Source organism: Acanthochromis polyacanthus, chromosome 19, assembly GCF_021347895.1.
Source record: "Acanthochromis polyacanthus isolate Apoly-LR-REF ecotype Palm Island chromosome 19, KAUST_Apoly_ChrSc, whole genome shotgun sequence".
NCBI lineage: Eukaryota > Metazoa > Chordata > Actinopteri > Pomacentridae > Acanthochromis > Acanthochromis polyacanthus.
In genome coordinates, this window is record NC_067131.1 from 6,983,422 (window position 1) to 7,006,952 (window position 23,531).

Consider the following 23,531-nt stretch of genomic DNA (forward strand, 5'->3'; position numbering starts at 1 on the left):
CCCTTCTTCAAAACCATGTTCCTATGTAAATGAAGGAGGAGAGAGAAGTAACTGCTATTTCAAGGGTCACCATGACCTAAAAGCTGCACGTTCAGAATCAGCAGTCAAAACTGATCAAACCAGCATAAAATGTGGCAACTTTTCTCCAGATAAAGGCTCAAAAAGTCATTTTTCCCCACAGCTTATATTTAAACTACACATATACACAGTTTCACCATTGGCTGGATGTTTCCCAGCAAGGCAGTTGATTGGCTTTTTGGGTAATAGGGGCAGGACTTGAATTTATCCATAGATTTCTATGCAGGATTCTCTAATTAGTGTCTCCCTTACAATGCAACAAAAAAAAACTTCTTGTGGTGCTAGTTTTGCTAGCTTTACATAGCTAAGTTCCAGCAGGACTACAACAGGAGTTTCTTCTCACATTTCTATTGGCTTCGATCCTGTGCTAGTAAAGCAGCACATACACCCCCTGTCAAAAGGTTTGAGACGGGTTCTTATTTATTTGAATGAGAAAGCGTCTCAAAACTTTTGACAGGGGGTGTAGCTCCATGTTCCTACACATACACAGGAATAAGGTTCTTTGGTCTGAGGAGACCAAAATTGAAGTTTTTGGCCATCACACTAGACTCTATGTTTGTTGGACAGCAAACACTGCACACCATCACAAATACACCATTCCTACTGTAAAACATGGTGATGGCAGCATCATGATGTGAAGCATGGTGGTGGCAGCATCATGATGTGAAGCATGGTGGTGGCAGCATCACGATTAAAGCATGGTGGTGGCAGCATCATGTTTTGAAGCATGGTGGTGGCAGCATCATGATGTGAAGCATGGTGGTGGCAGCATCATGTTGTGAAGCATGGTGGTGGCAGCATCATGATGTGAAGCATGGTGGTGGCAGCATCATGATGTGAAGCATGGTGGTGGCAGCATCACGATTAAAGCATGGTGGTGGCAGCATCATGTTTTGAAGCATGGTGGTGGCAGCATCATGATGTGAAGCATGGTGGTGGCAGCATCATGTTGTGAAGCATGGTGGTGGCAGCATCATGATGTGAAGCATGGTGGTGGCAGCATCATGTTGTGAAGCATGGTGGTGGCAGCATCATGATGTGAAGCATGGTGGTGGCAGCATCACGATTAAAGCATGGTGGTGGCAGCATCACGATTAAAGCATGGTGGTGGCAGCATCATGATGTGAAGTATGGTGGTGGCAGCATCATGATTAAAGCATGGTGGTGGCAGCATCATGTTGTGAAGCATGGTGGTGGCAGCATCATATAATTCCAATATTATGCAGCATCTTGTTTGTCTGGTTTCAATACTGGCCATTTTGCTACTGTAAAGTTCTTAAAATTCAGAAGCACTACTTCCTCATACTTTATCCTTCTTTCACTTTAAGTAGTTATTTCCTGCACCAACGTAGACCAACACCGCTTCAGTCAAAGTTCAACACACTTAAACTTTCCCATAAAGCTGTTGCTACACATGGGAATCAACTCAATTGTGTTTTGGTTCAGGTGCAAAAATACACCCAAACACTATCTAACCTGCATTTATCCACAATGCTTCGATGTGGTGCCTTCATCTGGTAAATTTGGACTGTTGTGATTTATGCAGTGTTTGAGATGCCTTTTGGAAATTTGTGTAAAAGCTCATCTCTCTCCTACCCAGCTGTCTCATGAAACAGACCTGCAAATTTATTTCTTGTTTGAGTAAAGACAAACATCTCTTTAGCAGAGCACCGAGGCAAACAACACCAAATCTATCTCCATTGCTAAATGCGACTAGAGGTAGGTGAGAAAATATGTTTATTTATTTTTTGTCATTGAGAGGAACTGACCCTTTGGTTGAATATGCCTTTTAAAAAAACATTAAATCAGAAAATGCTGAAAAACGAAGTGAACGCAATTTGTTAAACTGCTATTAGAGACCGGCCTGTAACTGAGAGAGAGAAAAAATCAATAGTAAAATCTAGTTTAAATTACTCAACTGTGTGACCTGTACAAATTATATTAGAGACACACTCCCAGACACTGAATTGGACTCTTTTCCATAACTTCTTTTTGAAATGCTTGAACACACAGCCTTGAATGCCCGCTTCAATCTATACTTCGCTATCTTTAAAAGTCAATTTAAAAGGTGAAATCAATAACAGCGATCCCTGCTTCTGGCTTGTTTCATCTGGCCTCAGTGTGTCTGTCTATTTCACCAAGAGAGCAGGCTGTCACAGTATATATTTATATATTTCCCCCAAAGCCAGCTTCCACCACGTCCATCCACCACACAGTTTACATGCTTGCATCCACATTCTGACCCGTCTTGAGCAACTTGACAGCCTGGGTGCGCTCGTCCGTCTCTTGGGTGTTCTCCTCATGGACGTGGTTGTGGATCTCGGGCTCCGACGTCAGGGGCTTGAGTCGCTCCAGGACCCGGGTGACGAATTCTGCCACGTGGGGGGAGGAGGTGGGCCGGGTGTGGGGCAGGGCTACGTCTATCATAAAGATATAGGTCAGGACACTGGAGAGGGGAAAAAGAAACGGGGAGAATGAGAACAGTCGCAAATGCAGCGTGGGATGCAAACTAACTCGATTATTTCAACATGATTGTCCAGAAGAGACGAGTTCATTTGGTACCTGCCGATGCGCTCCCTGACATTTTTATACACCTGGGTGAGCTTGGGTTCCAGATACGCCAGCAGCCGGTGCAGCAGTTCAGAAACCCTCCACTGCTGCTGGGCCAGACCTCCCTGAAGCACATACAGCAAACTGACAGAGACAAAGAGAGAGAAGGGGATGGAGGAGGAGGGGGGGTCCTTGTGTTATTGCGGCACATAAGCTCAGCAGCTCAGGTTACTGCTGCAGCCTGAAATCAGAAACCTCAGAAATACCGCAGATGACATAAACACACGCGTGTGCAGATTGTTGCTCATGCACACACCCGCACACACACCCGCACACACATACCTTGCATCCCTGAATGAGCCGCCCTCTCCGCTCAGGGGGCTCTCCATCAGCATCTCGAACAGCCAGTGGAGTTTCCTGGGGTCCCTGCCCTCCTATTTGGACAGCATCCAGGACAAAACAGCATTATTTTTAGACCAGTTATTTCAGGTAAGGATGTATTTATCCACTGAGGTGCTGTATGCACGTATTCCCTCACTCTTAGTAGTCACTGGATGAAAACTGTATGTGTTTTTTTGTATTATATGAGCAAAATTGAGCATATATTTGACATATCTCCTCTGCAAAAGCAACACAGATTGCCTAGCAGATAACTGTCACTCAGCAGTCAGAACCAAAACAGGATGGCACTGTAGTAGTTTTTCCTTTGCATTTTTAAAAAGAAGTGAATCAATCTACAGATTTAAAGTAAAATGTTATATTCTCTTGATCTAAATGGCTTCCCTGTCACATTAAGAGGCAGCAACAACAATTTAAACTTAGTCCCCATGTGAAGAGCACAGATTTACAAAATTTTCTAGTAAGACATTTATTTGTAATTATCAAGACCCCCTCTGGTGGAAATCGAGATTTTAGCGTTGTCAGGACATATCATGATGCGAAATAAGCAGTCAACCGCATGGCTGAATGTTTTCACCTTGAAACTACAGTATACTGATGTGATGAATCTCAGACTTCAGGGTTCACACAGAGCAAACCTAAAGAACCAATCCTGTCAACATGCAGGGCGAGAATTTCTCTATCATTGTTCTTCCTTTTGTACAATTGGTTTCCAGTTTAAACATGTATAGCTGAATTAGTCCATCATAACAACTTGCCGTTGTGTTGCATAGTGTTGGGGCAGAGTTGTAGGTCAGCTGTGTGCTTCCGATTCAATGAATGGGGACGGTTTGGTGGAGAAAGAGGCGGAGACGGCACAGATCTGCAATTCTACATTTTAATTTAGCAGATGCTTTGATCCATATCGACATACATTTGAGAGTAAAGACAACAGATGCGAGGAATTAAGGGTGTAGAGTAACATTTTTAGGCAAGAAAGCATTATTTCCATGGATGTTCGATGCCCACCAATGAGACTCCGACTATAGTTCAGCTCTGTGAGATTGGACTTCACCACTGTGGCGCTTTAAGCTAAATGCTAACCATAGTGACAATAGTAACACTCTGAGGTTTTAGGGGGTGTAATGCTGAACATTGTTGCCATCTTAAGTTTACTTTTAAGGATGCTCATTGGCACTAAAGTAGAGCTGAGAATGCTGAGGAATGCCATCAAATTTGTAGGTATTTGGTTAAAAACTTGATGGATGATGTGAAATAGCAACAGAAAGGATCCCCCGAGTTATTATAATTTATCATTAGGGGGAAACACATGTATGCACCGAATGTCATGTCAATTCATTCAATAGTTTGGAAGACATTTGACTCAAAACCTACAAATGTCAACCGACTGACACTGCAACCCCTACAGCCATGGTGCTATAAAAGCTAAAAATAGCCAAAAAACTGGAACGTCTGAGAGTTTGTGCTGTAATTTTTAACTCTGGGATTCGACATTTTTGAGTTAAACTGATAAATGCCTATTTTTTTCTTTAATAAACCCTAAACTGTGTTCTCTGGGTGTATTTGTATGCATGTGAGCAACTCACACAAGCAGTAGCGATGCAGGTGCCCCAGTCTGTGTAGGTTTCCACTGTGATGTTGGTTAATGCCGTCCTGATCAAAGGGCACAAAAGCTGCCATAACCTATCCACCTGAGCACACACACACACACAATAATGAAAGTTTTTATTAATATTGACTTTTCTTATCAAAAAAGCAGTGCAGTGTGGATGCTTGTCGCTGTGTATGTGTATGTGTGTGTGTGTCTCTCCAGTACCTTGCTGAAACTCCAGAGTTTGCTGCCTCTGATTAGTCCTGCAGTAATCTCGCACACGCAGCGCTGGGAGCTCTCGTGGGGGTCACTGGCGAGCTGCTCCAGGTGTGGCCATAGTAACGGCAGGAACACGTCGCCATAGTTACGAAACAGCCCCTGTCAATCAAACGTGAGCATGTGGGCTTGTTCGCCATTGAAGGAACAAAGACATTCATTCTTTTTTTTTTACTTTTTTCTTTTCTTTTTTTTTACTAGAAAAAGACAGATTACGCTCATTTGTTTGACGCAAGTAAACCGCCGCCTGACGGAGAACAATGAATCACAGAAGTTGATGACAGAAATTGCGGCTCCGTGGAATTCAATTTAGCCTTAGCTCGTGGTATTATGCTGTGTCACTTCTTTGTAACAAGTTTTTTTTTGTTTTTTTTTACAGATCGATCCAGGATGAGAATTTCAATTGCACCTTGAAGAGACAGAAGCGACGAGGGTTGAAGCTGTCTTTTCCTTTGCGATCCTCCAGAGAGAGAAACTCTATCAGCTGGTCAATAAACTCGGGGTCCGAGAAATATTCAAAGATGATCTTTTCACCCTGAGTGACACAGAAACCGAATGTAATAATAATAGCGAGGAAGAGAAGCAGAGACTTTTTGTGCGGGGCGCAGTGCAGACACGTACCTCACTCATCTCCTCGTATGGCAGGTCATCGTTTGGCTTTTCAGAAGCTGCATAGATCATCATTTCTCTGAAAGGAGCGGCAGACAAAGAAGAGGCTGCTGTGATTTATAGATAACAACACAAAGAAAAAATCTGGATAGACACATACTGTCTTCAAATAAGCAGCAAGGATAAATGAATGATTATAAAGTCAGTTAGTCAGCAAGCCGTCCGCATGCCGAGACAGCCAGCCAGCCCTCCACCTATACATCAATTCTCCTATCTAGGCCAGGCAGCAAGTCGTTCTGTAAGCCTTATCTGGGCCAGGCCGTGACAGAAAGTCACTTCAACATCCTGCTAGTTATCCAGCCACCCAGATCAGTCATCTAGCAGTTCGTCAGACATGAACGTGGCCACAAAAGGCTCAGAGATAAGCATCAAATCAACCAGGCAGTTAAGTCAATCTGCTGTTTTATTCCCTCCAACCAGGCCGTTAATCAGCCGCCCGCTTTCTGAATCCGCTGTCGTTTACCTCGGCCATGAGTGGTAGCCACAGTGTGTTTTCTCCATATAATGCTGAGAGTCCCACTGCTCCTGAGTCAGAGGTAGGTTGTTGCTGTCATACTGCAGCCAGCGGTTCCCCTCACGATCCCCAACACACACCCCCTCCAGTTCCTCCTCGATGCCACCTGCAGATATCCCATAAAACATCCACACAAATAAATGTGTTATTTGCCTTTTTTTGGAGGCGAGTGAGTGTTTTGGAAAGCCTCCCAGTTTCTACAAAAGACTACAAAAAAACTTGAAGCAATTTATCATTTTTAATAAACAGCAAATATGGATGTATATTATGGTCTTATTGTTTACTCAACAGTAAATTACCTCACAATTAGTCCGTACATCATGATGTATTATTTAATTAGAATTAGGAGCTAAAACTTCTGCCTTTTCAGACAAAGACTAAATGCATGTGTTTGTGTGTGCAAACTCACTGATATCTGACGGCTTCACAGAAACTTTCTTTACTGGGCGTTTTTGCTGTTTCAGGATACCAGCCACAGCTAAGACTGCAACCTAAGAGAGATGAAGATTATAGACAGCGATCAGCAATAGCAAACAATAGTAAAGCAACTGTTGCCTTGCAATGTAGTTACCCTGATTTACATCTACACAGTCTTAGAACCCCTTAAAGGTTCGATTAAAAAGTACCATGGGCATTAAGAAGTGCTGACTGTACCTGTATTTGTTCTACCTGTGATGGTGGACTGAATACACACTGGCCTCACTTTCACATTGCTCCATATTGTTGTTGCTAATCTTTAATTTATGCCCATGTTAAGCTTTAGAAAGCTATAATATTGTGCTTAAGCATACATTAAAAATACTGCAAGTATAAATATGGTAATATTCCAACATCTGGGGCACCAAAAACTATGATCAAATAGCAGAAAATAACTCATTTTCCACAATTAAAGCATATTTTCTAGCTGTAATTAGTTTAAATATGTGAAAATGATTAAACTACTTTCAATATTTATTTAGTACTAATATATATGTATAATGATAAATAAATTGACTACCTTTTACCTTGGTTACATAGCACTATGGTATTTCTGCAATAGCAGATGTAATGAGGAACAAAGACCAGAAAGAAGAATGTAAAGGACACGACTGGCATGGAAAATATGTAAAAACAGAAGTGATGAGAAGATAATGATAGAGATAAATTATGTGCACATAAGAATTAATTCAAGAACAAGAAAAAGAAGGAATCCAATAAAGAAGAAAAGAGATGTTTGAACAATGAAGAGGAAATTAAATACAGACAGGACGGATAGATGGATGGATGGATGGATGGATGATAGTAGTATACTATTTTTGAGAGACTGTAAGTTCTTATACACATTACACATATACATTACAGTTATGTTACTGATAAAAGCACATTCATTCAACATTTTTGTTGTGAAACCCTCTGTAATTGTACAACAGATCTCTCATTTAACTCTCCTGTTGTCCTCATTTATGGGCACCAAAAAATATTGTTTCCTTGTCTAAAAAATCCAAAAATTCAGCCAAAAAATTTCCCAAATTTCTGAAAATTTGCAAAGACCTGAAAAAATTCCAGTAATTCTTTAACAGTTTCCCTTAAAATTTTTATTTTTTAAAAAAATCCCCCAAATTTGGCAAGAAAATTCTTGTAAATATTTTTTTTTAAAAATAGTAAAAATCTTCCAAGAAATCCTAAAAATATCTAAAGTGTTAACATATATATCAGTAAAACTTCTAATATTTTCTTTAAAAACATTCACAAAAAATCTATTTTTTGTGAATATTTTTAAGAAACATTTTTAACATTTCTTTTTTTCCACCAAAAATGTGGACATAAGAAGTTTTACTGTGAAAATATATTTCTTTCTCTACATTTTCAAACTTTAAAATGGGTCAATTTTGACCCGCAGGACAACATGAGGGTTAAACAAGTGTATGAATAATTACACAAACGTATTTCATTCTCTCTTGATTGTACTCAGTTTTAGAAATATTTTTACAGTTTAAATTTAATTTTGACAGTTTCATCTACCACATAAAAAGGCAACATTCCTGAAATTGTGATAAATTTGTGAAAAATGGTATTTTAACTGTCTTTTTCTGTCAAAAAAAATCTAATTTCTTTTTTAAAAAGTTATTTATTGTTACAGGTTTTAATTGTTATTTTATATTTAGATGCAAACTTTAAATATTTAGTTTAGTTTTTAAGTTTTTTTTTTGTTTTTTTTTTTACATTTTGAAGGACTTAAAAAAAATTAAAAATAAATGGAAAAAAATATGACTTGTAGTCCAACACATTTTGTCATATTTTTAATCATCAGCAGTACACGCTGTAGGGAAAAAGGAAGACTGTATGTAAAAATAATTAGTTGAGGACCGAATGCATGTTATCAGCAGTGATTTTGAAGAATAAGAAGCACATCAGCATTTCACTTAACTTAAGTGACATTTGCAGGTGTGCCTGCATGCTCTTTAATATGCTGCAGCTAACAAACAAATGAGGTATGAGGTCTCCTGCAAACTGAGGTCAGTAGAGCACTTTACAGAAGTGAATGTTGGTTTGGTCACTTGTCCAACAAACTAAAGTGCAGGACAAGATGACTATAGCAGGAAAGCTGAAGTGTGTGACTCTTGTGTTGTGCTGCAGCTGCTGTCAGGCTCAGTGTGACCATCTGCTGCACAGACGAGGCAGAACACTGATATTAAGGGTTTATATAAGATATGACTGTAGTGAAATAAGATCTCCACCTGCTGGGAAGGGGCATTATGAAGGAAAATCTAGCAATTAAAATATACATTTCACTCTTATAGTGTGCACACCTTATTTCTTGCTAGTTTGAACATATAAAGTTATTTCTTGTAAGCTGCCTGCATAATCAGTACACTATAAATCATACTATATGGTGCATACTGTATATTTTCTTAAAGTCCAGTGGATTGATTTAAACTACTTTGGACATACTGTATAGCATATATTACAAAAGTAGGGCACAGCATTTGTTCTTCAGTCATGACTGAATCCATGCGTGTGAGTGGAATTTAAATATTTCTGCTTATGAGCTGCTCTTGCATGAGAGGAGGGATTTCTGATGTCCAGTGCATCTCACACTTGATGAACAACAAAAGAAGGCTTTTTACCATCCCATTTTCATTCTTCTAACACCAGTGGAAAGTGAGATGCTTTACCCTAAAGTGTTTGCATTTTATCCACTCGAACAAAAGCCCACACAGGCACAAATATAAACAGCTGCAGACCTTGCGTATGCTGATGGAGTCGTGCACGAGGCCCTGTGTAAAATAGAGGACGGCGTCGGGGGGAAGTGGGTGATCATCTCTCAGCTGGAGAGACAACAGATCTGTGGCCATGTGCTCAAACTTCCAGGGCCTGAAATACAAACAGACATACATGCAAACTAGCCTCGTGAAAAAACAGCTATTTTGTTTTGCAGTGTAGTATCATTTCACTGAGTATCTCCCCCGATGGCTGCTTTAAATATCTATTTTCTACTGGCAATACAGGCTAACATCACTGAGCCAAGGCTATAGGAGGAGAAACGCTCCTTTAGTGGTTGTTGATGCATAAAACACAGAATATGTAACTCAGTGTGTACTGACATTTCATACACACATTGACATACTAAATGTATAGCATATACAAGTGGAAAGAGAACCTACAAGTCTCGGTCTTCAAGGCAGTCCAAGAGGTCGTTGACGAGCTTCTCGTATTTTCTGTGCAAAAGAAAAACAAGCATTAGTCAGTAGTAATAACGCCGTGTTTGTACAGATTCTCAGTCAACCAGGTCATAGTAATTCTAAGAGCTTCTGTATGAGGCAGTTTCTAGATCACTTATCAGGTACTTATGATGCAGTCTTTAGTTCCCTCCTCGGAGAGTTTCACCACCAACATCTTTAGTCATCCTTGATGTGGCAGTTTCATTACCATTTACACCCTGAGACCTGTCTGCAACACGACCAGGACATTAGTTAGTGTTTGGGGGCGACTATATATATCTGGGACTCCTCATCAGTCAGAAGCTTCTTAGGTGAGAGGTGAAACATCTTCGAGAGCCAAAAAATAGAAGTCCAGTTGCCTTTTATAACCCCAATAGTAATAATAATAATAATATTACAGGCTAAAATGTCCTTCTAGTTTTTCTTTATGTTAACTGAACCAGTAACAGCACTCGTTGGAACACAGCGTAAACTCCTACCGTGCAGCAACCACATTCCTGATTCGCTGACGTTGTTGCCCCTCCTTTATCTCCTCTTTGGATGGTGCCTCCAAACAAGGCGTGGGATTTTCAGATTGTGCAATTTCATTGGCTACCTCCACACATCCCTCAGACACCTACAGGTGAAAGAGGACAAAGTGGAGAAAATTAAAGATTGAAAACAACAGATGAGAGCAGCATATTGGCTGAAAATGTGACTGACAGTGAAGTAGATGCCGATGGTGTCGTGCTGGCGATGGATCCTGTCTGCGATGTCATCAAGGAGTCGACCAATAGATGGCTTCTCCAGGTTCATAGAGGGCGACAATCCACAGCTGACCAGAGCGGGCCACACCGCTCCGACACAGTCCCAGTCCCTCGTACTGGCCAGACAAACGCCACTGTGCACCCCCAGGAGGCAGTACAGAGCACCCTGAGCAGCACACACACATATGAACATCAAAGGAACTTGCAAATGAACAGTTATATGCCCCAGGGTCACATTTATAGAGCAAATGTGTCAAAATGGGGCTGACACGGCCATTCCCATTTCAAAAGGTTCCTCTGAATGCATCAGATAAATGTGGCCTTTTGTCTGAATCTGAAGGGCACCATTGGTGTATGTTTGCACCTCAAATAATCTGCTCTAACACTGGTCAAATATTTATATCGGAGCATTCAGAAGAAGAACCCACAAAGTCAGGAAATGTCACGTGACCACATTGTATTAAAAAGGTGTTGGTGTTGAGGCTGTCTTCAGTCGCAATTTTCAATTAAAATGCCATAGCAGGTGAGAATGAAAGAAACTTACTCACTGTTTTTCTATTTTGTCTCCTCTATGAAACTGCATCATGAAAGTTGTCCCAAATTAACAACATTTTTCTTGTGCTATGATAAAAATATGCCACGTTGTAAGTTGAACTTTAATATCATAATATATTTAATATGAGCAGTGTGTCAAATATGTCCTGATCTTTTGCATTTAAATTCAGTGGTCAATCATCCTGCATAAAACAACATCTCTTGTAAAAAGCCAAACATTATGAAATATGAAAATATGACCAATAAATCATTAATTTCTTGTTTGTGTGCCTTGTACAATTATTTTTGCAGGAGTGAGCAACCAGGGGGACAACGCTGGAAGACATATCAGAGAAATCTTACATACATTTTTGATTAAAACACCAGGGTTACATAGGTCAAACCTGACATAGAGGAGCAATGCTGCACCATATGTACATTTTATGCCTCTGGTAGTGTTAGATCTGTGGTATGACTTCCTATGAATAGCATCTTTTTTTGCTGCAAATCAAAACAAATTGCTTACTTAAAGTTACTGGGATCTCTTTTTTCATATTGTGTGTTTCCACAGCAACTCTATGGTGTTTGACTTTCCAACTCAGTCTATGACATCAGTGTAAATAGATGCAACAAAGGTGTGCAAACAAAGGAAAATAACATCAAAATGAAGACTGAAAAATGGCATCTTTGTTCGTTTTATCCATGAAATGATTCTCACAGTTGTGTTATTAGTGATCCACATCTTCTGCAGAGGTCTTAACTAGCAGCAATGCTAATTTTTTAGCTTTAGCTTCAGTATTTTGGCAACAATATTGCATAGAATCAGCGTGCTATCATGTATAATAACAAAAACGACCTGAATTGTTTCAAAGTGATAAAAAACTTGAAATGCATATGGATTTTTTTTTATTTTTTTACAAATAAACCTATTTTTTTGTGAGGACACTGTAAAAAATGTTTGTAAATTTTGCAGGGAAAACTGTCAAACCATGACAGTAAAAATCTGCAGCCTCTAAAACAGTCTGATACTGTTTCTATAACACTGAATCACCGTTAATAAAGTAATCAGGAGAAAAGTGTATTTAAAAAAAATTTTCTCTTGAAAAAAATACGTCTCTACTCTTGCACAGTTATTTAAAGGAAAATTGCAAATCAGTACTGTGATTTTTGCATTTGTTTCTCAAAAGAATACAATTTTTCACAGTTAGATGTACATATTGTTGTGCTGATTTCTTTGACATAAAAATTACAGTTTGTACCGGTCAAAATGATGTACTTTTGCGTTAATAACGGATATATACTTAAATATTTATGACAGCTACAACCGTGTCATAGCTAAAAATACATGTACTTGTGCTGATAATGGAAAAAAAGCTGCAGTATTTATAATAGGTGTCACAGTCCTGCCCTGTTTCCCTGTCTGCCTTCCTCATTCCCCTCGTGTCCTCTCTTTCCCTCCTTTTCTCCTCACCTCCCTCTTCTTCATCATCTTTGCCTTGCTCTCTTTCTCCTGTCTCCTGCCCTGTCTCTTAGCTCCGCCCCCTCTGTGCTGCACCTCTGGCTGTGCTGGTAATCAAGACTTATTGACACCTGCTGCGGTGGGTGCACAGCTGGGCCAGATAAACAATCAGGGACAGATAAAGCCTGACTTGCCCCGTCACTCCCCGCCGGTTCGTTGTTGCTGCTGACTCCCATTCAGCCACCCTGCCTTGGCGGTGGTCTGCTTCTCCCCTTGCTCGGACTCACATTTGTAAGTCGAGTTTTCTTTTGTTTAATAAACTCTTGTTTCGTACACCAGTCTGCCTCCTGTGGTGCCTGCATTTTGGGTTTTAGTCTACCTGCCCCATTACAATAGGGTACACAAACTTTATTTTATATTGCATTTTCAAATAATTTTCAATCATTTAAAGGTTAAAACTTTTTATAGTAAAAATATGGAATGAAGCAGATTTTTTAAACTGCCAAATCAACAGTATCAATACATTTCTTTACCATAAATTGAGGGAATTAGCTCAATGGGGGAATTTAGTAGAACAAATTGCAATTTACTATGTTTTTCTTAATGCAATAGCCTAACTTTATTAGTGCATACTGTGTAATGAATAATTTTGTAACATACAGAGATTCAGCAACCACTGCTGCTGGAACTATATCATAAAAATAGCATTGTTTTTTTAAATATAGCAAAGGTAAAAAAAAAAAAAATAGAGCCAGTTTGTGGGAATAGAACTGTAGAGGAGTTTACAAAGGAGGACACTGATTTCATTTTCCCAATTTACGCTGTAAATCTTATCCAGAGTGCTGGTGCCTTGACAGTAAATGACCTCTCACCCTCTGTCTGCAGCCCTGGGGACAGTCAGCAAAAACTGGGAAGCAGATCTCAGGCTGCAAGCAGGAGTGCAACAAGGGAAAAGTGTAACAACGTAGGACGGGGCAAGGCCTACCTGCTTAAAAAACAAACAGTAAAACTTTAAAATTCAGCGCTGAAGGCCGCAGGAAAGCAGTGAAGACAGGCCAGTGAACTTGTCAAATGCGTGCTGAGGACACTGTTTTAAACTGGTTTCAAATTTCAGCACCACGGAGAGTGACTGGTGTGAGCGAGCATGTGTGTTTTATGAATGTGTGTGTGTGTGTGTGTGTGTGTGTGTGTGTGTGTGTGTGTGGCACCTTAAACTGCTGCTGCGTCCCAGTAGTGTGTTGTGGCGACAGCAGTTGCAGGATTCGGGGGATCAGGTCTCTGTAGGAGAAGCTGAAGGTTCCCAGCGCGGCCATCAGCACATTCTGCGCTCTGCTACGCACCTGCAAGGACACATGCAAAGAAACACAGATGCGCACACACACAGACATGCATGCATCCTCAATTAGCCTCCATTTCACCACAGATATTTATGTTAATGCTATCATGAAAATGGGAGCCAGCAGATGTTCTGATGTGAAAATTATTTAATTAACATGTGCTGTGTCAGTTTTTGTTTTTTTTACCTGGCTGTAAGTGCTGGTAGAAAGCAGCAGCAGATCACACAGCAGCTCCTGATGAACCACTTTATATTCACTGCCTTCAACCACCAGCTTTCTCATCTATGCAGACAGAAATACAATTGCGACATAGAAATTCGATACATGTTGTGTGTATATACGTTTACAAATACCCTCTTCAGACTGAGAATAAGAGAAGGCATTTTATTTCATGTGCGTGCACTAACAGCTACTGTGTCCTTAAACGAACCTCGTGCTGGAGTAGAACTCGGTCAATCAGCAGAGCTCGAATGTGCTGCTTTTTCCCATGAAGCTGCAGAGAGAGAGAGGGGAAAGGCAACATTTTCAACATCCTCAAATCACCCCCGTGTTTACTCATTGAAACTGACAACTGTCGGCGGCCTTGTGAAACTTTTCCAACTCACCCTGTTTTCCATGGACTTCTTGACAAGAGTGAAGCTTTTCCAGCGTGAGTCAAAATCCTTCTTGTGAGTTCCTCGGAAAAACATGAGGTCACTGACGATCTGCAGCGAGACGGACAGACAGAAGGCCGCTGTGAGACCCGTGCAGGCCTACGAGGGCGGGATGGAATAACAACATTTTATACATGAATAATAGAGAAATCGCAAGCTCTGGACACCTTAATGATGACAAACAGTGACTTTGTATCATCCTCCGAGTGTTCCAGGATGTGATCTGGATTGGGGAGAGTAGGATTTAGATGAATTGTGCATTGCGATCACATTTGAAACGGAACGAGTGCGGGTGAAGTTAAAATCTTCACTCACGTAGAAGCAGCCTCATGGTTTGGCAGATGGACTCTCTGTAGTTCTCCCGTGAATCATCTGGAGGGGAGGAGACACACAGACGTCCCGTATGGTCACAGAATGCAGGATGAGCAGCCTTATCGCCTACTGAAGCTGATGACTGCTTGTGTGTGCGTGCTCCGTGGCTGCTTTTCTGTGTTTTCTTACCGTAGTGAACACCTATGTGCAGCTTGATCTCGCCCAGATTCACCATTGAGGGCACCCTGAGAGGAGGCAAAAAAGAAAAAAAACGTGAGTGAAAACGTGACAAGATTGCATGAAAATGCACGTTTCTGGAGATGTGCGCAGGTCTCACAGGTCAGAGACGTGGAGTCCATCCAAAGGGGGCAGTATGCTTCCAGCTCCGAGGAGGCAGTGCTGCACAATAGCGAGACTCTGCAACAACTCCTCCCTGTGAATGAGACTGCACATTTACAATCCTCCCATAGCGGTGTGTGTGTGTGTGTGTGTGTGTGTGTGCAGGTTTATGAGCCATTTCAACACTACCGCCAGCCAAGTTCAACTCTCCTGATTGGGCTCCATCAAAACTCTCACAGACAGGTATTTATAACAGATGTTAGGTCAGGTTTGGACGTGGGGAAATGTCATCAATCAGTGCTGGGAGGCCTCATTTTTTACTTGTTTTGTTTGACTGCGTGCCTGATTGCGTCTGTGCAGCTAAAACAAACGACAGCACACCTGCTCATTGGCTGATCTCCAGAGATGTGACCCTTGATTCGCTGCAGCTCGGGGTGCAGGAGGTGGGACAGCAGCTGGAAAACAAAGTCCTCCTCCTCCTGACTGGGCACGTGCCAACACACACCTAACGCCGCCACATCTCCTGCTCTTCCCCAGTCCTGCAGAAGGGAAGAAGCAGAGCGTTCTCACAGAAAGCTGTTGCCAGTTTTTTTCCCCCTCCACTGGAACAACTGGCAAGCAAACCAGCGCGACCAATCAGCCTCCAAACCGCAGACCTGTGTCATCCACCGGTATTGAAGTATTTAAAACATATGTAAAAGGATAAGGACAAACTCAATGCAGAGAAGGGAACAAATTACGCAGAAAACTGATTTAGATACTATCAGATGACAGACCAGCAGATGAATCCAACTAGCAAAGCACTTTTAAAAAAAAGAAAGAAATTCAAAGAAAATCAAATCTAAATGAAATACAGAATCGGTGGCCGTGAACTGCACATAAAAAAGAGGTTGGTATTTGAAACTGTGAAAATAAAAGCAGGCGGAGGAACGCTGCAGTAATTACTGCCACCTAGACATCAAAACAGAAACGCACTTCCCCACGCTGGTGAACAAAAAAAAAAAACACATGACAAAAAATATTATCAAGGCTTTGAAAAAAAATATTCCAGAGATGCTTTTCTCTTGGGGGACGACAGAAATACTGCAGGGCAAGAAGCTTCAGTTTGTCTGCTGCTACCACAAAAGTACAAGGACATAAAAGAAGCCGTCCTAGAACTTAAAGCAAGATTATGCAACTTTTGAAAAAGAGGAATTTAACACATTTCTGCTTTTGAAAATGAAAAGTTCAGCTGACAAGCAAAAGAAGTCGCCCCTTTCTCAGAGGTTTTGCTGCTACATTCTCAATCGGTCTGCTATGACCAGCAACCTTTGGTGGCTGATATGAACCGATCGCTTAAATCTTTATCTTTTTAGCACTATATTTTCATGGTTACCGTTATCCTGCTGATTAGTCAGAGCTTCACAACACATATTCTAAGTAGCTGAATTGCAAATGTGCCAACAAATTGATGCCACAAATGCCCCAAATACGCCATCGACATAAAATCCAATATTATCACTGATAAAACACAATTAAGCTTATATTATAGGAGCTGCTTGCTTGTAGCTGGTTTCACTTGGTAACAAGCTGCAGCAAGGTTAAGACTACAGTGCTCACTAAAATGGAATAATTCATACTTATAGAGTATCACTGAGTTGTACAAGGTGCAGAAGTATCACGTCTGAAAACATTTTTCTTTGATAAATGTGGACAGCGGCTCCTAGCAACAGCTACTGCAGCTTCCACCTGAACAGAAAAGGTTGATGATTTTACAGATTCATCACAGTAGGGTAAAAATAAAAGGAAACAACCTACAACTAAGAAGGGAATTAGCTCAATGGGGGGTATTTAGCAAAACAAATTCCAATTTAGTATGTTTTGCTTAGTACAATAGCCTCCCTTTATTAATACATACTGTGTAAGGAATCATTTTGTAACATACAGAGATGCTTAAATGAGTGGTTTTTGGCTCAAAAGCAGCTCATACAAAGATTATTTTTCCTTCTGATTGTACTTGTTTTTATGGATTTCTACAGACCTGGAGAGAGGCAATGTGGAAAAAAAAAGCAAACCAGGAGAAAAATTTGAAAAAAAATGTGAAGCAAATCTGTGATGCTTCGGGGGCTTCCAGGCAGGGAAGATATGTTTACAGTTCACTGTGCATTTTCTTTCAGAGAGAATAAGCAGATTGTGTACCAATCGATACGTTCTTTCTTTTCCCTTATTCACTGTTTTCCCTCTTTGTATACTCTAACAACACAGATGTGGTTACTTTTCATGCAAAGAAAGCAACTTGCGGTCTGAATCAATAGAGAGACAGTGACTGAGAACAAGCACTATTAGGCATTGTATGTTGCCGCAGTATAGCCGTCTAATTTCAGTTTGATGCAGATGCTTTAATTGCTTAGTTTTTTCTTTGAAAATGGAAAATGTACTGCAGTTATCACAGCTATACATCCTATTTTAAAGTGAACCGTGAAAGACAGCATGAAGCTGACAAAACTCTGCAGCGGCAAGTTTATATATGTGAATGTTTCCAGATAAGACATAAATGAAGCTGCAGTTAAAGTCATTGCACTGGATTTAACTTGAGAGTCAGTTTGTAAGATTAAATAACTGTAGTTATTGCTTTGTGTCTTCCCATAAGGTGAGAATCCATTTTTATTGTGTTTTGTATGGCTTAACATCTTGGAGGTATAAAATAAAAGCTGTGAGAACATGATGACACGTACTGCTGCCATTCCTCTAGGCCCCCACATCCAGCTTTGCAAGCCAGAAAGACTTTCATTCAGTGTCTACATAGAAATTGAGGAACCAATAGTTGTCTGGCTAAGAATGTTCACAATGATGCTCCCTTTACTGATTGCTGATTTTCAGGTGAGCCATTCAGCTGCTTCACAGTCCTCCAGGTTAATTTGCTTTCTCCAGCTGCTTTTGCAAGCTCTAAAATGTCTCAGCCACAAGCAAAGCTCACTAACTGTTCTGCTGTTGGCTGCAAGAGTGAACACAAGAGATTTCATGCACTTCCAGCATCGAAGGAACTGAGGATTTGATGGATTACTTGGGTGGGAAAATCCATAGTGTTAGGTGTTGCAGGACTAATGTGGCTCATGTTATCAAATTAGCTTAAATCAATCATATGACCACAAGTCAGAGCTCTGTAAAGCTGAGGGACATTCAGAAAAGGTGGAAACTTTAAGACAGGCTTGACCCAGTAAACAAGGACTGAGTAGGTTCTTGTATTTCATGTGGCCTGTTGTGCTTTAGTGCAGCCTAAACTCAGCCATCTGTTTACTTCTCTCCTGCTCTCTGTGCTCACTTATACTGCAGTTTAATAGATGAGTTCCTAATAAGGTTGTTTTCTAATTTGCAAAATTTTCAGTTTTTGTTGTCAGATGATAGAACGAATATGAAACAGTGATTAAAAGCCCATTAAGACGACAGATGAACCAGCAGTCACTTCAGAGTTATTTCTAAGCTGCACTGCTAAACAACTGATCTTAGAATCTGTGACATGTGACAAAAATGATCTCTCTGAGAGAAATTAGAAGGGACAGAAAGTCAGTAATGGCTGCCATGTGATTGTTTTGCAGATACAGAGAGAGTCTTCTTCCTGAAGTGGGTGTGGACAACAGCAGATCAACTGAATTGTAAACTACAGACACTAAAACAGCCCATTTGGAATATGACTAAAACCGGGGTTTGTACAACTAAGGTAAGATGAACAATCTTTGTAGTATTTTCAGCAGATAAACTAAAAGCCATATTCTGGGGACCTGTGAGACTTTCATTAATTTGCTGAAAAGGGTTCACAGAATGGGACCTTTAAAGTAATGTCCCTTTGTGATATTGGAGCACTTTTAATGACTATGTGTGTTTACCCGTATAGGGAGGTCGGAGTCGAAGCCTCCAGAGGTGCTGCGGTACTCGGTGGGATAGATGAGGGACAGCGAGCGGAGTGTGTGTTCCAGCAGATTGCAGGCGAGTGTGTACGCACGTTTACAGCGCAGGCGCACACACACACACAGGATACGCTCCAGGTCCCCCCGGTATTTTAACAGCTGTTCACCATCAACACGGGTTACCTAAAAACAGCACACACACACACATGAGTGCATGCACACACACAGGCAATTCATTGGAGAGTTGTGTCTTAAATATTGAGGTTCTCCAGTAAATCACGGCGTCTGGCGCGCTCCCACTCGCATTAAGCTCCCAGGAGCAATAAAACAAAACTGAAGGAGTATCAATATGTTCTGGTTAACGACAAAGCTCTTATATATTTACGGCCGCGCAAGGCATACACTGCAAAAATGTCGTTAGGTCACAGGTTTTTCTCGTACAACATCACCTCATTTCATTTTAGGACGGGTAAAATGTCTGATTCTAAAGGAATAGCAGCCAAATCACCGCAGTAGTAGAAAGAGCATGACGACAAGCTACAAATCAAAATTTCATGGCACAATATGGATAAAATAAATTGGTAGGATTAACTTTTTTTTTAGTGTGTTGAAGCCTTTGGGGCTTGATAATTCCCCCGCTCACCTCAGAAAGCAGCTGGAGATTCCACAAGAGCTCCTTATCCAGCTCGTCTCCGCTCTCCAGCTCCTCACCTGCACACGCAAACATAAAGAAGCTGAATTATGTCGCTTATTGCTCCCCTGACAGACTGAGCTCCTTCCCCTGGATTCTGGGGTCATTTCAGTTTCTAACCAAGCTGGCGGTGTGTCTCTTGGACTGTCAGGCTACTAGTTCTGGATGGATCGTCCCCTTAGGATGAACTGTAACATCTTGATTGCTTGACATTTCCTCTAGAGCCATGCTAAAAACTTAGTTTGGTGTTAATGTCTAAATACCTGAAAATTAACCCTCTTGTTGTCCTCATTTTACGGACACCAAAAAATATTGTTTTCTTGTCTGAAAAAAATCCAAAAATTCAGCAAAAAATTCCCAAAATTTCTGAAAATTTGCAAAACCTTCCGGAAAAAATCCAGTAATTCATTAAAAGTTTCCCCTAGAAGTTTTATTTAAAAAAAAAAAAAAATCCTTGAATTTTTGCAAGAAAATTTTGTAAATATTTTTTAAAAAAAAGGTTAAAAATCTTCCAAACAAATCCTAAAAATATGTAAAGTGATTACAGATATACCAGTAAAACTTCTGTTTTCTTTAAGAACATTCACAACAAATCAATCAAAATCCAGTGAAATTTGCTGGATTTTGATTGATTTTTATGTGAATGTTCTTCAAGAAACATTTTTTAACATTTCTTTTTTCCACCAAAAATGTCCAAAGATTTCCCAAAAATGTCGAAAATGTGGACATCAGAAGTTTCACTGTGAAAATATATATTTTTCGCACATTTTCAAACTCTAAAACAGGTCAATTTCACCCGCAGGACGACACATGGGTTAATAACATTTCAATCAAATTCAGATTTTACTGTGCTTCATGCTTGTGTTAACTTCTTAATAGACTAAACTAAGATGCTAAACATTATATCTGCCACTGTGAGCATCCAAGTGTCAGTATTTAGTTCAAAAGTCTGCAAAGTGAAGCTTCACAGAGCTCCACCATAGTTTGTCTGGACGTGGTAATCCTCCCACAAATTTGACTGGATTATTAGAATAAATGTTATAACAGAGAACAAACTGCTTGTAGGAAACTGTGACTAAAAACGATCTTTTCTTCAAACGTTGAAGTGCTATATACTTTTCATTTCATGCACTTGAATTGTTTGGGCACTCTTCTACTTGTTAAGTCTCCGAATGTCATTAACTCGTTAGGCTTTAATTTAGCGGTTAGAGCTTGTAAGGTCGGTCAAGAATAGTCGCTGGGCTTCGACCGCTGATGACACTTCCAGAACAGATTAATTCTTGGACTCTTTAAACCTTGTGGTAACACTCAACAACCACGAGCTCCTCTGTGAACTGACTGCGGGTCTGAAAGTGATGCTAATTGGTGCCTGTGAAGCAGAGTGAGGCTGCAAAAACATACTTAAGCTGCAAACTCTGGACATGGTTTGAAATGACTAAAAAGTCACAACTAGATCTGGAAAATGAAGGCAACTTCAAGTTAAAAGCTGTTTAGCTGACACATGAGTGGCGGTGCGTTACTCAAGTCATGTCTCAATTTTATATGATGCTACACTCTATTTTTTCTTATTTGTTAGGCTCATAAAAGAAAAGCTGTCAGGTAACCACAGATTTGAAGGAAGAGCAACTATTTACTTATTTTCAATTGCATGCAGCTGTATGTAGCTACTTAAATGATTGTTCTTGCAGGCTAAGCCAACTTGTTGCATTTCCAAACTGCTCCGTTCCCTAGCTGCTAAAAGGCAACTTTTCCAGCCTTTATTTTCCTGTTTGGATTTCAGATAGTCCAGTAACTTCCAGTGCGTCTCATAAAGCCTCCTCAGTGTTCTTAGATTGCTGCAATTTGATATAATGTGCGGAAAACCTGAGGAATGAAGATGCATCTTTGCTGTGCGAGCTGCAGGCTTCATTTAGCAGTGAATAAACTTCTGAATGAACTTGTTAAAAGCTCATTAGATTCTAGGGACCTTGAGCAGTCTTAATGCTCGACACACACTCGCACGCAGACACACAAACACACCGGACTGCTCTACATAGACACAGAGTGTGGTACTGACTCTCAGTAATGTGGAAGATGACGCTGCAGCAGTGAGGGACGAACAGACGGAGAGACTCAGCGGGATGGCACTGCAAACACAGATGCACAAGTGCACATGCAAGAGGCATGCAAACACACAAAAGCACGGTTAGATGCCCAAGCGCAGGCATGCAGAATATTAGGCAAAATAAATCATCAAAATGAAGACAGAATGCTGTAAATATGCATCTAACTGAACTGAAAAATGCAGAACAGATGAAAAAATGAGTCTATATCATCCACGACCTGATCAGACAATATTTTTATGCAACTGTATCTTCAACATATCCACATATGAAACTTGGCCGTCAACAAAGCTGCCTCCTGTTTTGCATTTGTTTGAAGATCTGGAGTCGAAATTCAAACAAGCTGCCTTATTAAAGGAAAAAACAGCATGCAGAGATAAAGAGCGCCGAATGATAAACACACACATACCTTCGCTGCAGCTCTGCACATGTCGGCCACCATCCTGCCCGACACACACGTCTCAAAGATGTTGGAGGTGGCAAAGCTGAACACTTTCTGCAACGCAACCTAATGAAAAAAAAAGCATTTAATAGGATCAGATGATGCTGTTTTTTTGACCCCATAAAAGCAACTTTTTGTGCATAATTGCAGAGTTTGACACTTCTAAATTGCTCAAAATGATAGACAGCCAATGTACTCCTATGTAGTAAATCCATGGCATGAAAGTAACACTGTGGAAATGACCAAAAAAGAAAATTTTGTGCAGTAATAACATGTAAAAACCAAGCATTCCAGCATATTTCCTACTGTTTGTGCACCGTGATTTTGTGTGAGCTCACTTTCTTCACTTTTCATGGTTAAAAGCAACAGAGAACATTTATAAAACCCTAAATCCACCTTTTGTTCATCATTATTTCAAGTAATTGTAATATTATATGTAATAAAGATACGAAAAAAAGATGAAAAGTTGACACTGCCACCTGCTTTCAGAACCATGAAGGGTTACGTTTTTCCCTCAGTTGGTATCAAACACTTTTTTTAAAAATCGGATCTTCGACGTGTTGATTTTGCGCCACCACACTTTGATAGTGATGGCAGGAACAGCATGAGTGCCGGTTTCTTTATTAAAATGAATCAGCGATGAGTCATCCTCATGCATGAATCACGCATCAATAATAACCTCATTTTACACATGATCCATGACGATGAAGATAAAGAAAGATAGAAATACGTGGCAGAAATGACACATTGTTGGTATTTTAATGATCCCTTATTATGTTTTCAAGAGAGTCGATGTCTTGCTAAGAGAGGTCGAGCTCCATGTGGCTGCTGTAGTGCGGATGATACAATCACAGCTGCAGATGTACATCACTAGGAACTATTAAGCCTGTGTTGGTGCAGTCTGTGTTGTGCATAATACAATCCGATTGTGCCATGCACTTTTTGTGACACAGTTATTTTAATTCAATTTGCTTATTTTTGCTTAATAATAAGCACAGACTCATTTGTGCTCATTCTAGCTGTACCATTTAATCTCTTTTACTGAGGTTACTAGATAACATTGTTTCCTATCATTACCACCCAATGCTACAACTTTCCATTACATCTAATTGAATTGCCAGCTGCGTTCCTTGTTGTCATTTTTATGTAATTACAACACTTCTATTACCTGTTGCATCAATTTAACTGAGCTCTTTTTATCGAGAACTAACTATTTCCATTAACTGCATGATGAATCTCTTACATTCAGTTGGT

General features: G+C 40.3%; 1 protein-coding gene and 1 long non-coding RNA gene across 2 annotated transcripts in view; one reads left to right on the plus strand and one right to left on the minus strand.

Annotated features, from left to right (window-relative positions):
• LOC127531057 (uncharacterized) overlaps positions 1-6,340 on the plus strand; it is a 66,182-nt gene extending 59,842 nt beyond the window's left edge. Inside the window, exon 3 of the long non-coding RNA XR_007937923.1 lies at positions 5,274-6,340. This is a non-coding gene — a long non-coding RNA (uncharacterized LOC127531057). The remainder of the gene's footprint in view (positions 1-5,273) is intronic.
• Positions 1-23,531, minus strand: part of psme4b (proteasome activator subunit 4b) — a 52,123-nt gene that overhangs the window by 10,451 nt on the left and 18,141 nt on the right. The window contains exons 16-41 of the mRNA XM_051939296.1: positions 22,245-22,343; positions 21,790-21,859; positions 19,686-19,753; positions 19,022-19,225; positions 15,540-15,697; positions 15,157-15,252; positions 15,009-15,064; positions 14,823-14,879; positions 14,675-14,730; positions 14,460-14,558; positions 14,285-14,347; positions 14,041-14,136; positions 13,726-13,857; positions 10,481-10,690; positions 10,258-10,394; positions 9,722-9,775; positions 9,302-9,431; positions 6,487-6,568; positions 6,027-6,183; positions 5,516-5,582; positions 5,304-5,429; positions 4,844-4,996; positions 4,614-4,718; positions 2,971-3,062; positions 2,641-2,772; positions 2,322-2,524 (exon numbers count right to left, since the gene is read on the minus strand). Coding sequence (XP_051795256.1) covers positions 2,322-2,524; positions 2,641-2,772; positions 2,971-3,062; positions 4,614-4,718; positions 4,844-4,996; positions 5,304-5,429; positions 5,516-5,582; positions 6,027-6,183; positions 6,487-6,568; positions 9,302-9,431; positions 9,722-9,775; positions 10,258-10,394; positions 10,481-10,690; positions 13,726-13,857; positions 14,041-14,136; positions 14,285-14,347; positions 14,460-14,558; positions 14,675-14,730; positions 14,823-14,879; positions 15,009-15,064; positions 15,157-15,252; positions 15,540-15,697; positions 19,022-19,225; positions 19,686-19,753; positions 21,790-21,859; positions 22,245-22,343 — 2,902 coding nt within the window. The remainder of the gene's footprint in view (positions 1-2,321; positions 2,525-2,640; positions 2,773-2,970; positions 3,063-4,613; positions 4,719-4,843; positions 4,997-5,303; positions 5,430-5,515; positions 5,583-6,026; positions 6,184-6,486; positions 6,569-9,301; positions 9,432-9,721; positions 9,776-10,257; positions 10,395-10,480; positions 10,691-13,725; positions 13,858-14,040; positions 14,137-14,284; positions 14,348-14,459; positions 14,559-14,674; positions 14,731-14,822; positions 14,880-15,008; positions 15,065-15,156; positions 15,253-15,539; positions 15,698-19,021; positions 19,226-19,685; positions 19,754-21,789; positions 21,860-22,244; positions 22,344-23,531) is intronic.